The following is an 11,615-nucleotide window of genomic DNA, read 5'->3' as shown; positions in this document are numbered from 1 at the left end:
TAAGTTGCTGGACATTATTCTGTGCACCTATACTTCTTGTAGATGCACTGCTGTATGAAATTCAGTTTTTATCATTTTTATTTTTATGAAGTTTACTAGCTCATTTTCTGGAGAAAATGAGAAAGAGTAAGCAGGCAAGTAATTGGGAGAAAACAAAAGCAAAAACACAAACACAAGTAAAGCCAGCTGGAGGATAGGCTCTGAGTCCCTACGTGTATATTCAGATGTTACAAGCAGGGCTGGCAAGGCTGGTCCACCTAGTCCAATACTAGAAGCAGATGTGTCAGAAAGCACAGGAACAGAGAAAGGAAGTAATCCTTCTTAACATCCTTCCACTTTCAGCCACTTCCACCTAGTGGACATTCTAAACTAGAGGTGTTTACTCGTCTACTCACACTTCATGGATTTCTCCTTGATTGTTTTGTTCAGGTTCCCCTTGAACTCACGTCCATGCTTAGTATTCACTGTAAGTTTTAGCATGAGATTGGATGTGTAATGACAGAAGCCTATAAGCTGCAGAACAATCCCCTAGTAGTCATCTTGTTAATAGTTCTAGGGGGGTAGGTAAAAAGGGTTGGGAGAAAGTGTGCATTTTGACAGTGAAAAAAGTTGCACTTATTTAAGAAGCATCACTCTCCTGGACACAGATAACATCAGATGGTTAGGAAAGAATCAGTGGCATACAGATTTTAGGGTGGAAAAATTCAGTCTCTCCACATTTTGGAGATTACTTTTATAACACTGTAACACCACTATTTGGTTTCCAGTGTGGTCAGAATGCACTACTCAAATTTTAGTAACGCTGCATGCACTTAAAACATTAAAGGCAGCATTTCTAAGAAGTCTACCTAAGTTAGTTAACAAAATATTATGGCCCCAGTTGACACCACAGTTTTCTATATGGCCTTTTTGTAAAGGCAATGATTCTAACCCAAGACTTGCAGGCAGTTTTCTATTCTATTTATGACAAAGAAAAATCCACTGAACCAGCTGCCTTTGACATACATTTTTAGTGATTAGAAAACATACATGCATGCGCACACACACTCTTACCTTCAATATCCTGGTTGTCTACGAATGGCGCTGGTCCCCATATTCTAACAGTACCATCATCAGAGGCACTGGCCATCATGGATGGAATCTGCGGGTTCCAGCTCACACAATTAACAGTACGTGTGTGCCCCTGTCAGCTCCGCAATTGGCAGCTCACTACGCTTGTGCCAAATATATACTTTGTGATCTAAACAAAATATGCATTTTAAAAAACATGAGAAACATTGCTCCGCACAAACCAATTTGTCATATCAAATAGCACTTCCACACCTAAAAAAACATTAATGTTGTCAGTTCTAAAACCCACATCTGTTGATGTGCAACAGCACTAAGAACTTTCTTCTAAAATGATCAAAAGAATATGGACAAGGTTCTACCACAAAGGGGCATGCTTCCTTTCAAAGACTTGCAAGAAAAACATTCGACTGCAATGCAAATAACCTAAAAAGACAAACTGAGCTATTCTTAAATTAAGGACATGGGGTAGTAACCTTATTCAAAAGGAACGCTTGCAGATTTATTTTTTTAAAACAATCATATTTACAGATTAGTACACGCATTATAAAGTCACAAGTATTAAGGCAGGATATTGACAACCACTAAGTGTTGATGAGTAAAACCTAAGTATCTCACAGGACATCCTGAATCATCTCTAAATTAGAGAGAGAGGGATTTGAAGGGTAGACTATTCAGTGGATTAGGAATTAGCTGGATGGCTGCACCCAGAGAGTTGCAGTCAATGGCTCTATGTCCAGGTGGAGACCAGTAATGAGTGGTATCCCTCAAGTATCAGTATTAGGACCAGTGCTATTTAGTATCCTTAGAAGTGACATAGGCAATGGGAACAAGTGCACCCTCAGCAAGTTTGTGGGTGACACCGAGCTGAGTGGTGCAGTTGATATAACAGAAGGAAGGGATGCCATCAAACGGGACCTGGACAAGTTTGAGAAGTGGGCTTACGGGAACCTAATGAGGTTCAACAAGTTCAAGTGCTAGGTGCTGCATCTGGGTCAAGGCAATGCCAGACCTCAGTACAGGCTGGGAGAAGAACTCACTGAGAGCAGCCCTGCAGAGAAGGAAAAGCTTGACGTGAGCCAGCAGTGTGAGCTTGCAGCCCAGTAGGCCAACTGCATCCTGGGCTGCATCCATCAACAGAGGAGTGGGCAGCAGGGTGAGGGAGGTGATTGTTCCCCTCTGCTCTGCCTTTGTGAGGCCCCACTTGGAGTGCTGCATCCAAGTCTGGCCCACCCCCCCCAAGAAGGATGTGGACCTGTTGAAGCAGGTCCCAAGGAGGGCCACGAAGATGATCAGAGGGCTGGAGCACCTCTCCTATGAAGAAAGACTGAGAGCTGGGGGTGTTCAGCCTGAAGAGGAGGCAGCTCTGGGGGGACCTCATTGCAGCCTTTCAATACTTAGAAGAGGCTTATAAAAAAGACAGGGAGTGACTTTTTACTCAGACAGAATGACAGGACAAGGGGAATGGTTTTTAAACTAAAAGAGGGGAGATTTAGATGTTAGGAAGAAATTCTTCACTCAGGGTGGTGAGGCACTAGAACAGGTTGCCCATAGAAGTTGTGGATGCCCCATCCCTGAAGGTGTTCAGGGTCAGGTTGGATGGGGCCCTGGTCAACCTGATCTAGTGGATGGCATCCCTCCCTATGGCAGGGGAGTAGAACTAGATGTTCTTCAAGGTCCTTTCCAACCCATGCCATTCTAAGATTCTAGGAAGTTCACAGCTCTACAGTTAATGAAATGCATCTTGGTACTGAAGACCTGGAAATACTCCACTGCAGGTGCAAACTGAGCAAGCGAGTGATGACAACAAAGCTCAATGTCTGAAATCGCAAACTATTACTGTCTGACAATTAAATCTTGTGTTGTATTCAAGATATTGATTTGTACTTAAAGTAGATGCAATAAACAATCCCACAGATCTTATTTTGTGATAGGAAGCTTTTAATCATTTTTTAGCAAAATGCTAGAATTAGAATAGTGGAGTCAAACACTCCATTGCATTTGTTTGTTTGTTTTTTAAGCATTTTATAACCAACCATGTTTAAGAATAAATGACTAAAGATTTTTTTTCCAACTGTAGATTAGCAGCCTTTAACAAACCTGTGGATTGATCTCTCTAGGAATGTCTTTGGAATATTCCAAACATCTTTATAAACTGAACAAGTATGTGCCACTAGCATTACACAAAACCTTAGTATTTAGTACTAACGTATTGAATTAAAGTATTTTCATCTATTTGGATGGTTTTAATACAGAAGTCATTCTGAAGACTTAGCAAACAAGTCTTCTTTCTCTATTCCTCCTCCCGACCCCTTACAAAACAAACTTGCTCTCTGACCTACCTGCTAGAATAGCATCATGGAATCATGTGGTAACTTAATTGTCTTCTGCTGAGTCAGCTCATTTGAGTACAACACCTTTATATACACATGTATGCAAACATTTTGGTTGAGTTTACATTCCACTTACGATTTCAAGAGACTAAATATCCATGCTATTCATCAAATAACACAATTCACTCTCTGCTTTAACACTGGACACGCAAGCCTCTGCTGCCTGGGAGAATCAAAGCCTAAACACAAACCAGTATTTTGGTGCTTGTCAGAATGCCTGTATTTTGTTTTGGAAAAAAACACAGAACAGTTAACTAGATTAAGGCAGCGGTCAACTTCCTTCTCAGAAAGAGACCTCCATTTTCTTCCTATTGATGAAAGCGTTAGGAAAAAAAACTAGGTAGCTGACAAGGCATCTTCCCAAATTTAAGAGGTCATGACAATGTAATCTGTTATGTTCTCGTTTGTTTCTTTCATTGTTTTGTTTGTTTAAACATAGAGAGGGGTTTTTCCGAGTAGCCACATTTTCAACAATTACAAATTGTCACAGATGCAACAGCCTCAGCTAGTCCAAACCTAAGTAAGGTACCCTCAGCTTCTACCAGTGCTGGGGGTTTTTAGACACCAAACATCTAAATAAATAGAAAGAAAGATAGGTGCACTGTAGTATTCACACCTACACACTCACAGCATCTTTATGCTCTAAACAAATCCTGAACTTTCTGGCTCTAAGGCCCCAAACCAAGAATTTTGTTCAACCATGAAGAGGTTCACACTGAATTGGAAGTGTTGTCCTTCAGTCATTATCTTCCAGTGGGTCTGGTAAAGAGTGAAATTTAATTTTGGACATATTTGCTATTTAAAAAAACAGAAAGGAAAAAAAGGATAGTAGTAACATCCTGGGCAACACTATTTCCTAACAGCTGTGAGTTACAAGTACTAACAGTGATTACATACATATTTCAAGTGTAATTCTTAGCCCTGCATAGGCTTGAATATTAAGTGACCTCCATGGTCGGTGATGGCACTACAGTGACAGAACCAAATCAATTCCAGACATGACCTATTAACTAATTTCTTTTCTTGCCACAGACAGTTGAATAAAACACACCACAAAGCCTTTGATAACCAAGAAAACCTACTAGACAGAGTCAACAACTGCCTAATTGAGATAACTACTTTGTAATGAAGCTGAATCTACTGAAATTAAAATCATCTTGCCACACCTGTATCTTCAACAGGGCAAATGAAGATGTTACTCCCCAGAAGTATTTCTGATTCAAACCATAAGCCTAAGAGTCATACCACAAAAATAAAAAAGCCCTCAAGAACACCCCACCCACTTTTAATTAAAACAGTTCAGATGCTTTAGAGGAGGTGCACAAAAGATTTGTTTGTGCTTTCTACTAGCACCATTCTCTCAAATGATTCTTTCTACTTACACAGTTATTCCTTGAAGTATGCTACAATCTCAGTGATCCTCAAACTTATTAATGAACCAGTTGCTTGCTTTTAGAGATGACAGCTACTAACAACATTATAAAACTAAGGTATATGAAGGAAGGATAAAGCGTTCTAGTTTTCTGCACAGAAAGGGATGATGTTACCTTCGCTGCCACTTGCGATGAAGTCTTCATTATGACCTCCAAAACATGAGTGAATTGTGTAAAATCCTTGTGTAACACCTTGATACTTCCTCACTAAAACTCTGTCTTGTAAGTCCCATAAGTGAACTCCCTGAGAATAAGAAGTACAGATGATTTTTTAATTAAACATTATCGATTGCATTCTTTTGAAACATTAAGAGTTTAAACACAATGAAAACATACTACTTCAGCTGACTTCAGTATTCTTACTAGATCAAGAAAGTAAACATATACCAAATTACTAGCTTTAACTTCCAGTCTATGGTCCCTTTCATTTTGAAAACTCCTATTCTGACAGAAGGTTCCCAAAGTAGAAATAAAACTAAAAACAAACGACTCCTCCCCTCCTAATTCTAACCCCGCCCCCCCCCCAACATAACCTGCCACAATTCTTGCTGCATCTGGCTTCTCAATGTTATTGCCAGATACTAAGATTTAATAGTACGTTTTTCATAGTACCAAAACCTTTACCATAAAAGTCAAAAATTCAGTCTTAAGAGTAAGATTGCCTTCTTGTCAGAGAACGTCACACTACATTTATGAACATTAAGGCCTCACATTACGTAAATACAACTGGATAATAGCAAATATTCCAACTTCCATCAAAATATTTAAAAACAGTTAGTAGTTGCAAGCAGATTTATTTACATTTCCATTTATTATCACCAACTCACCTGAGTTGCTACATTTAACAAAGCTAAGCGGCCATTTTTTGAAATAGTAAACGACATTATAGGGTGATCTTCTTGTACTCTGAAATCGTAAGACACATCAATGTTAAGTTAAGAGTACACTTAATCAAAGAATAACGTACACCAAGACAAAAGGTATGTCCTGTCTCTGCAATATTATTATCAGGTAGAGACAGTGTTGAATTTGAAATTGTATTTGAAATTAGGTATGTCTCAATGTCAATATAAGCCAGGACTGCAACAGTTTGCTAGTTTGCTAATACTTATGATGAACCCCAAGACCAAAAGGGACCTGAAGGCTCAAATACAGCTCCTAACTTTAAAACACGACCTACTAAAATATGTCAGGAATTGCGAGGTAAAGATATCCCTTAATGGTGGAGGTGCCAAAACACTGAGAAGAAACTTATGCCAGTGCATAGAAAGTTATTTCTAATACTTGATCTAACGCTTCTAGCTGCAACTGGAAAATCACTTAATTCTTGTCCCACATTATTCTCCTCTTCTTTTAATACTGAGAGCATTTAAGAACTTATTTCTCATCCTGCCCCACAAACCCTTTCTCAATCGCCTTCTCACACTAAACTAGGAATTCAAAAGCAAAGAAAGAGGTACTTACATGTTCCTGTCTGTAAGATCTTCAAAGTTATAACCCCGAATTCGCTGGTGTGTGTCTGATGCTAGAACAGTTTTCCCATCACTTAAGCACCAAAGGCATTGTACTCTCACCCCTTCCCAGGAGTCAAGGAGATTACCATCTAAATCCTGATTAGAAAAAAATAAATTGAACTGTTAGGGTCAGGTTTCTGAGGAGTTCTCCGACAAGTATCTTTTTTACCTTGTGTTCACATGGCTGCTACAGAAAGCAATCTTAACCTTCAACAGAGAGGGCTTAATGAATTAAAACATGATTTGTGTTAACTCTTGTAGGTATCAGTCCTGGAGAGCTGTGAATCCCTTTCTTTGCACTATCAGACAGGGAAAAAAAAACTACTTCGTGTCAGGGAGCAGATCCACAAGCTCATTTGTGCAATGTGTGAGGTTTGTATACTGCCGCATCATTCTGAACACCAATTCAGATGACAAATAATCAAGATTATGGGTGAGGCTTCGAATCGCTATCCAAAATCAACTCCATTAATGTATTGAGGATTTCCGATTTCTAAGCACTAAGCAAAGACAGCATGCAAAAAACTAAGAATGACATAGTCAAAATTCTGTGGAATAAACAACATTTGTGGGCAAAGGAATAAACACGAAACGTTTTCATTAGCGTATTTCTAGAGCAGTTATGACAAAATTCCAGCCCACAAATCCTCCTTTCGGCAGAGGAATCTCTTTGCAAAAAATTCTTGAACCCTTCTAACTATTACACAGAAACAGAAGCACTGCTCCAACATTAGCATTCACGTATTGCTTCTATGAATTATAAAGGATCAGAACGTTTTTGTTTTAAAAATAAACTTATCTCTGAAGATCAAGTTAATTTTTAGTGTACACACACAAGAATAGAACCTCAGATTTGACTGTGACAAAATGTTTCTTTCTAGCTTTGTTTTCAATGGGACAGATACAGAACTTACACACTGATAGAACTGTCCACGCTGACCTCCTGTTACAAAACGCTTCCCATCAGGATTCCAGGCCACGCTTGTTAAACTGTCTTCATGAGATTGGCTCATCTTTGTCCTCAGCTCCCCAGTCTAGAAAATAAACAGAGGCAGCAAGGTCTTATACCAGCCAGGAGAACCCTCTCCCCAAAAGACATTGATAACTTTATCTGACATACACAGACTTTATAGGTACACAAATTTAAACAGTTTTGTTAAAAAGCAACACAAAATCTATGGATAATGCAATAAAAGGGCAAGAGCTACCACAGTATTTTCAGTGACCTCAGATTTGATTTAGGGATTATTTTTTGTCCCTCAGATCAGGACAGATGAAGTAGTCGGTATGTCAGACAACTGTAAGATTATAATTTAAAGAGGGGAATTCAAAAAAGTTGGGAGAAAACATAAGTATAAGAAGAGACAAGTAAAAAAATAAAATATGGAAAATGAGAAGGCAGGATTAGACCAAAATAAAACAGAGGCGACAAAAATACAATTTAGTAAAAAGAATATTTACAACATTTTGCTCCCTGAGCTGAAGCTCTCCATGCCAAAATTTAACTTTCACTCCAGCTCATAACGTTGCTGCTTCACAAGACACAGAGCCAACAAATGGCTTACCACTGCCAAAACAGTAAGGGCTTCTCTCTATTCCCTTGTGCCAGCTCGAGTTCTCCCCACTAAGCCAATTTATTTCACTAAGGCAATTTAATTAATTAAAACAGAAAAAAAAAAGCATTCAAAGGATGAAAAAATGAAACTTTTTGTTTCTAGGTTTCTAAATTAGTTCAGAGTCCAAGACAGCACAAGACTATATAGCCTGCAATTGAGGCAGGGGATGCTTTTATACCAGCCCAGCTGCCCATAAAAATCAACAGCAGGAAAAGGTTTCCAAAGTCATACAGGAAGTCAGAAGAACTAGCCAAATGCCCTAGTATTTGACTGAAAGACAAACTTCTGAAATCTTAAGTCTAATCCTCTGTGAACCTTTCACTAGTACCACTGGGAGGGATACACAAAATAAAAATAATATCTTTTACTTTGCTACTTGTTAAAATCTTCAGCAATAAATTTCTCCCCTTAGATGATAATTCTGCTATCTCTTTCTCTTGATTTCCTGTTTTTCTCTTCAGCAGTTCTCTATCATCCTTGGAATTTCTGCAATCCCTTCTTAGAAAGGATTTAACTAGAAGAGATGCATTTAATTGCTGCAGAGTCCCATGCAATCAGACTTGAACCCTATTTTCAATATCTGTACAAAGCAAGTATAGAATTTGTAGACTGATACAGTTTTCTCAAGTTAGGGAGAGAGGAATATCAGTCTCTTCTTTACACTTACACCTTTGCACAGCAAGTTTTGTGGAAGTGACTTCCTTCATGCTTTTTATATACACATATGTATTTATTAAAAAAAAAAAAAAGGCAGTAGGCTGACCACAAAGTTTTATTTTTTAACTCTTAGTCACCACTTACTTGTACATTCCAGAGCCAAAGCTCAGAACAATCATCTGGGCCACAGGCAACAAGATAGTTGTCATCTGGACTCCAAGCAATATAAGAGACACCATATGCATGACCTTCTAACGTCTTAAGTAGTTTTAGCTGGTGAGTATCCTGAAAAATAGAGAGATTCTGTTGAGACAATAGAAACGAGCTCCTACTAACTTCACATATACAGTGTGTCCGAGTACCGCATGGACACTTGGCTTTTTGCATTTTGCCAATCACATGAACAAGTCCTCACTGAAAAAGCAGCTGCTTGTTTACAGAGTAGGACCATAAAGTGAAAGCTGCTAAAATCTGATGTGCAAAACAAGAATATTTGGAAGATTAGAACAAGATACCTACATGATTCTGAATGTGGAACTTGCAAAATGTCATTTTGTACAGAGTTGTACATTAAATTATACTTGTTAATACAGAAACCTCATATGCTAAAACAAGTCTATACATCTACTGGACTATAAAAGTACTGTTACCCATATTGTATGGAATTGAGTTAGTTCTTAAACGTAAAGCATAATCATGCTGGAAAATTGTTATGGCTAAACAGAATTAACCAAAACCTTCACAGTTGCTGAGAAGGGAAACTTTCAAGTACTAATGCTTCTATAAACTGTATCTTGAGAGTATCTTGTGTGCGCTGCTCAAAAAAAAGGTTTTACAGAAAAATATTTTTAAAAGCACACTTGAGGTGTTTTTTTTAAATGCTGCCTACAGCAAGCTGTGCTTTCGTTCTGCCAGATCTAGTGAATGAAGCATACTTTTCTCACACTGAGTATCTTACATGACCTTTACACTACAACTGTTCTACTGATGACTTGTCAAAGGAATTTGACTTTCAAGCAGCTTCTTATAAAGGTAATACAGTTATATACTGTGAAACAACCATACGTTAGCTTCCAAAATACAGAAACATGCTGCATAGAACAGATCTTGTTAAACTGCTTACAATAATTTTTTGTGAAGTTGCTTGGAAAAGGTGGTTGTGGTGTTTTGTTTTTTTTGATTGGAGGGGGGGGGTGTTGCTTATACCTCATACTTCTCCAAAAAGGAGTCCGACTCATTTGAAAATGTAGCTTGATTTCTCAAATTCTCTTCTTTCTTTTGTTTTAGCATTAATCAGCAGAGCACCTCTTGACTTGGGATTCTATAGGAAGAACATTATCAACAGAGAAACAGTCTGACACAAAGGTCTGTTTCCTAGGACCAGCTGCGAGGGATTCAGTGATTCTCAGTCAGCCTGCAGCTTTGATAGTTCTGCTAGCGAGAAAACTAAATTCCTCAATAGAAAGTAGGCTAAGAATAATCTTCAAAGAACAGAGAAAATAAGCAAATGCATGGACCTCCTCAAGACCCCTTTCTCATTCTATTATTCCTGGTCTGCATTAGATACTGCTGTGTCTCTTGCTGCACTGATCTGCAAAGAAACTGAGTCACATCTGACTTCATCCCACATCCTGGAGCTTGCCTGCAACTGCCGCATTCCTTTAAATTAATCCCAGTGCAAGGGTAGACTGCCACTTCTACTGCACCTCATTGGAGAGGCAAGAGGAACAGGATGCATACAATATTTCTCTTCTAATAATAGGACTTGAGACTATCCCTCTCTCATGCTGCTCTCATACTTTTCTCCAGATACAGCAGAACTGCTATACCCTGTTTTGCTCTCACTAAAACAGCAGTCAATGATATTTCAGACAAACATCCCCAAATTTAGTCACTTTGCTTCCCACCCACCACCAGAAGAAATCTCAGTAGTTCTAACCCTTACACACAGCTTGCCAGATTTTTGTTATGCAGAACAAAAAACTATTCAACCTATCAATTTAAGTCCACAGTAGTTGAGCAAGTCCTTAGCTGAAAAGCAATACACCCGTCAATAGCTTTTAGAAAGAGCAGTAAAGAAGAAAAGTTTCTGTACGAAACAAGTTAAAGGAGAGATCTATCAAAGATGCATGCTAGATATGCCTGCTGTGCCCATCCTTTGTGCTCTAGAGATTCTACTGCACTTCATAAGTCAAATAACGCATTCCACACACAAACCTAGCTCACTCAAGATACTATTTAATGCTGCTGAATCTGCATAACAACAGTGAAATGAACAAATGAAAATGAAAACAGAAGCACAGGATAAGAGAGTTTGTAAGGGATGTAGATAGGTCTTAAAAAGAAATAAGAAGTTAGTGACATGAAATGAAGGAAATACAAGGAAGCAAGGTGGTTATGCTTAGGAAGGGGTGATGGAAAAAAAGGGGGATACAAAAGGATTCTTTTCACAGTATGGTAATTAATGCGTGAAAGAATACTTTATTTAAAATAGTACGCTCCTCCCTCTGGCCTAGAGTTGGATGGATGCTTCCTTATATCCTTTATATAAAGATTAAAGTAATTCTAAATGCCTAAAAGCCTTGAAAACCCAAACTGTTCAAAAGATGTTCAAAAGACATTGTCAACAACTGCTACAGGAAATTTGCTCTGGCAAATATTAAATCAATTAGAGTTATCTGGCTTGATGTTACTTATAAGTCTACCTCCTTGAAATGGTTTCAAAGTTGTTGGGTTTTTGGTGTTTGTTTGTTTTTTCAAAGCACTCAAATACAGAAGATCGAACTCTATACAGCTTTCCTATTATTTACTACAGATTTTGTTCCCATAAAAACCCATGGGCCAAAGTGTTAAAATAATCTAAACACTCACAAAACATTTATTTGGCTCAATTAACTAGATGGTAGCTAGAAAGTCACTATGAAACATACTACC

At 38.3% G+C, this 11,615-nt stretch overlaps 1 protein-coding gene across 1 annotated transcript in view; it reads right to left on the bottom strand.

Moving 5' to 3' along the window:
* WDR26 (WD repeat domain 26) overlaps window positions 1-11,615 on the bottom strand; it is a 33,638-nt gene that overhangs the window by 5,366 nt on the left and 16,657 nt on the right. Inside the window, 7 exon segments of the mRNA XM_040551320.1 lie at window positions 1,054-1,183; window positions 1,185-1,240; window positions 5,009-5,138; window positions 5,722-5,800; window positions 6,359-6,504; window positions 7,323-7,442; window positions 8,826-8,966. Coding sequence (XP_040407254.1) covers window positions 1,054-1,183; window positions 1,185-1,240; window positions 5,009-5,138; window positions 5,722-5,800; window positions 6,359-6,504; window positions 7,323-7,442; window positions 8,826-8,966 — 802 coding nt within the window.

Source organism: Cygnus olor, chromosome 3 (assembly GCF_009769625.2).
Source record: "Cygnus olor isolate bCygOlo1 chromosome 3, bCygOlo1.pri.v2, whole genome shotgun sequence".
Taxonomy (NCBI): domain Eukaryota; kingdom Metazoa; phylum Chordata; class Aves; order Anseriformes; family Anatidae; genus Cygnus; species Cygnus olor.
This window is presented reverse-complemented; position numbering and strand designations above follow the sequence as displayed.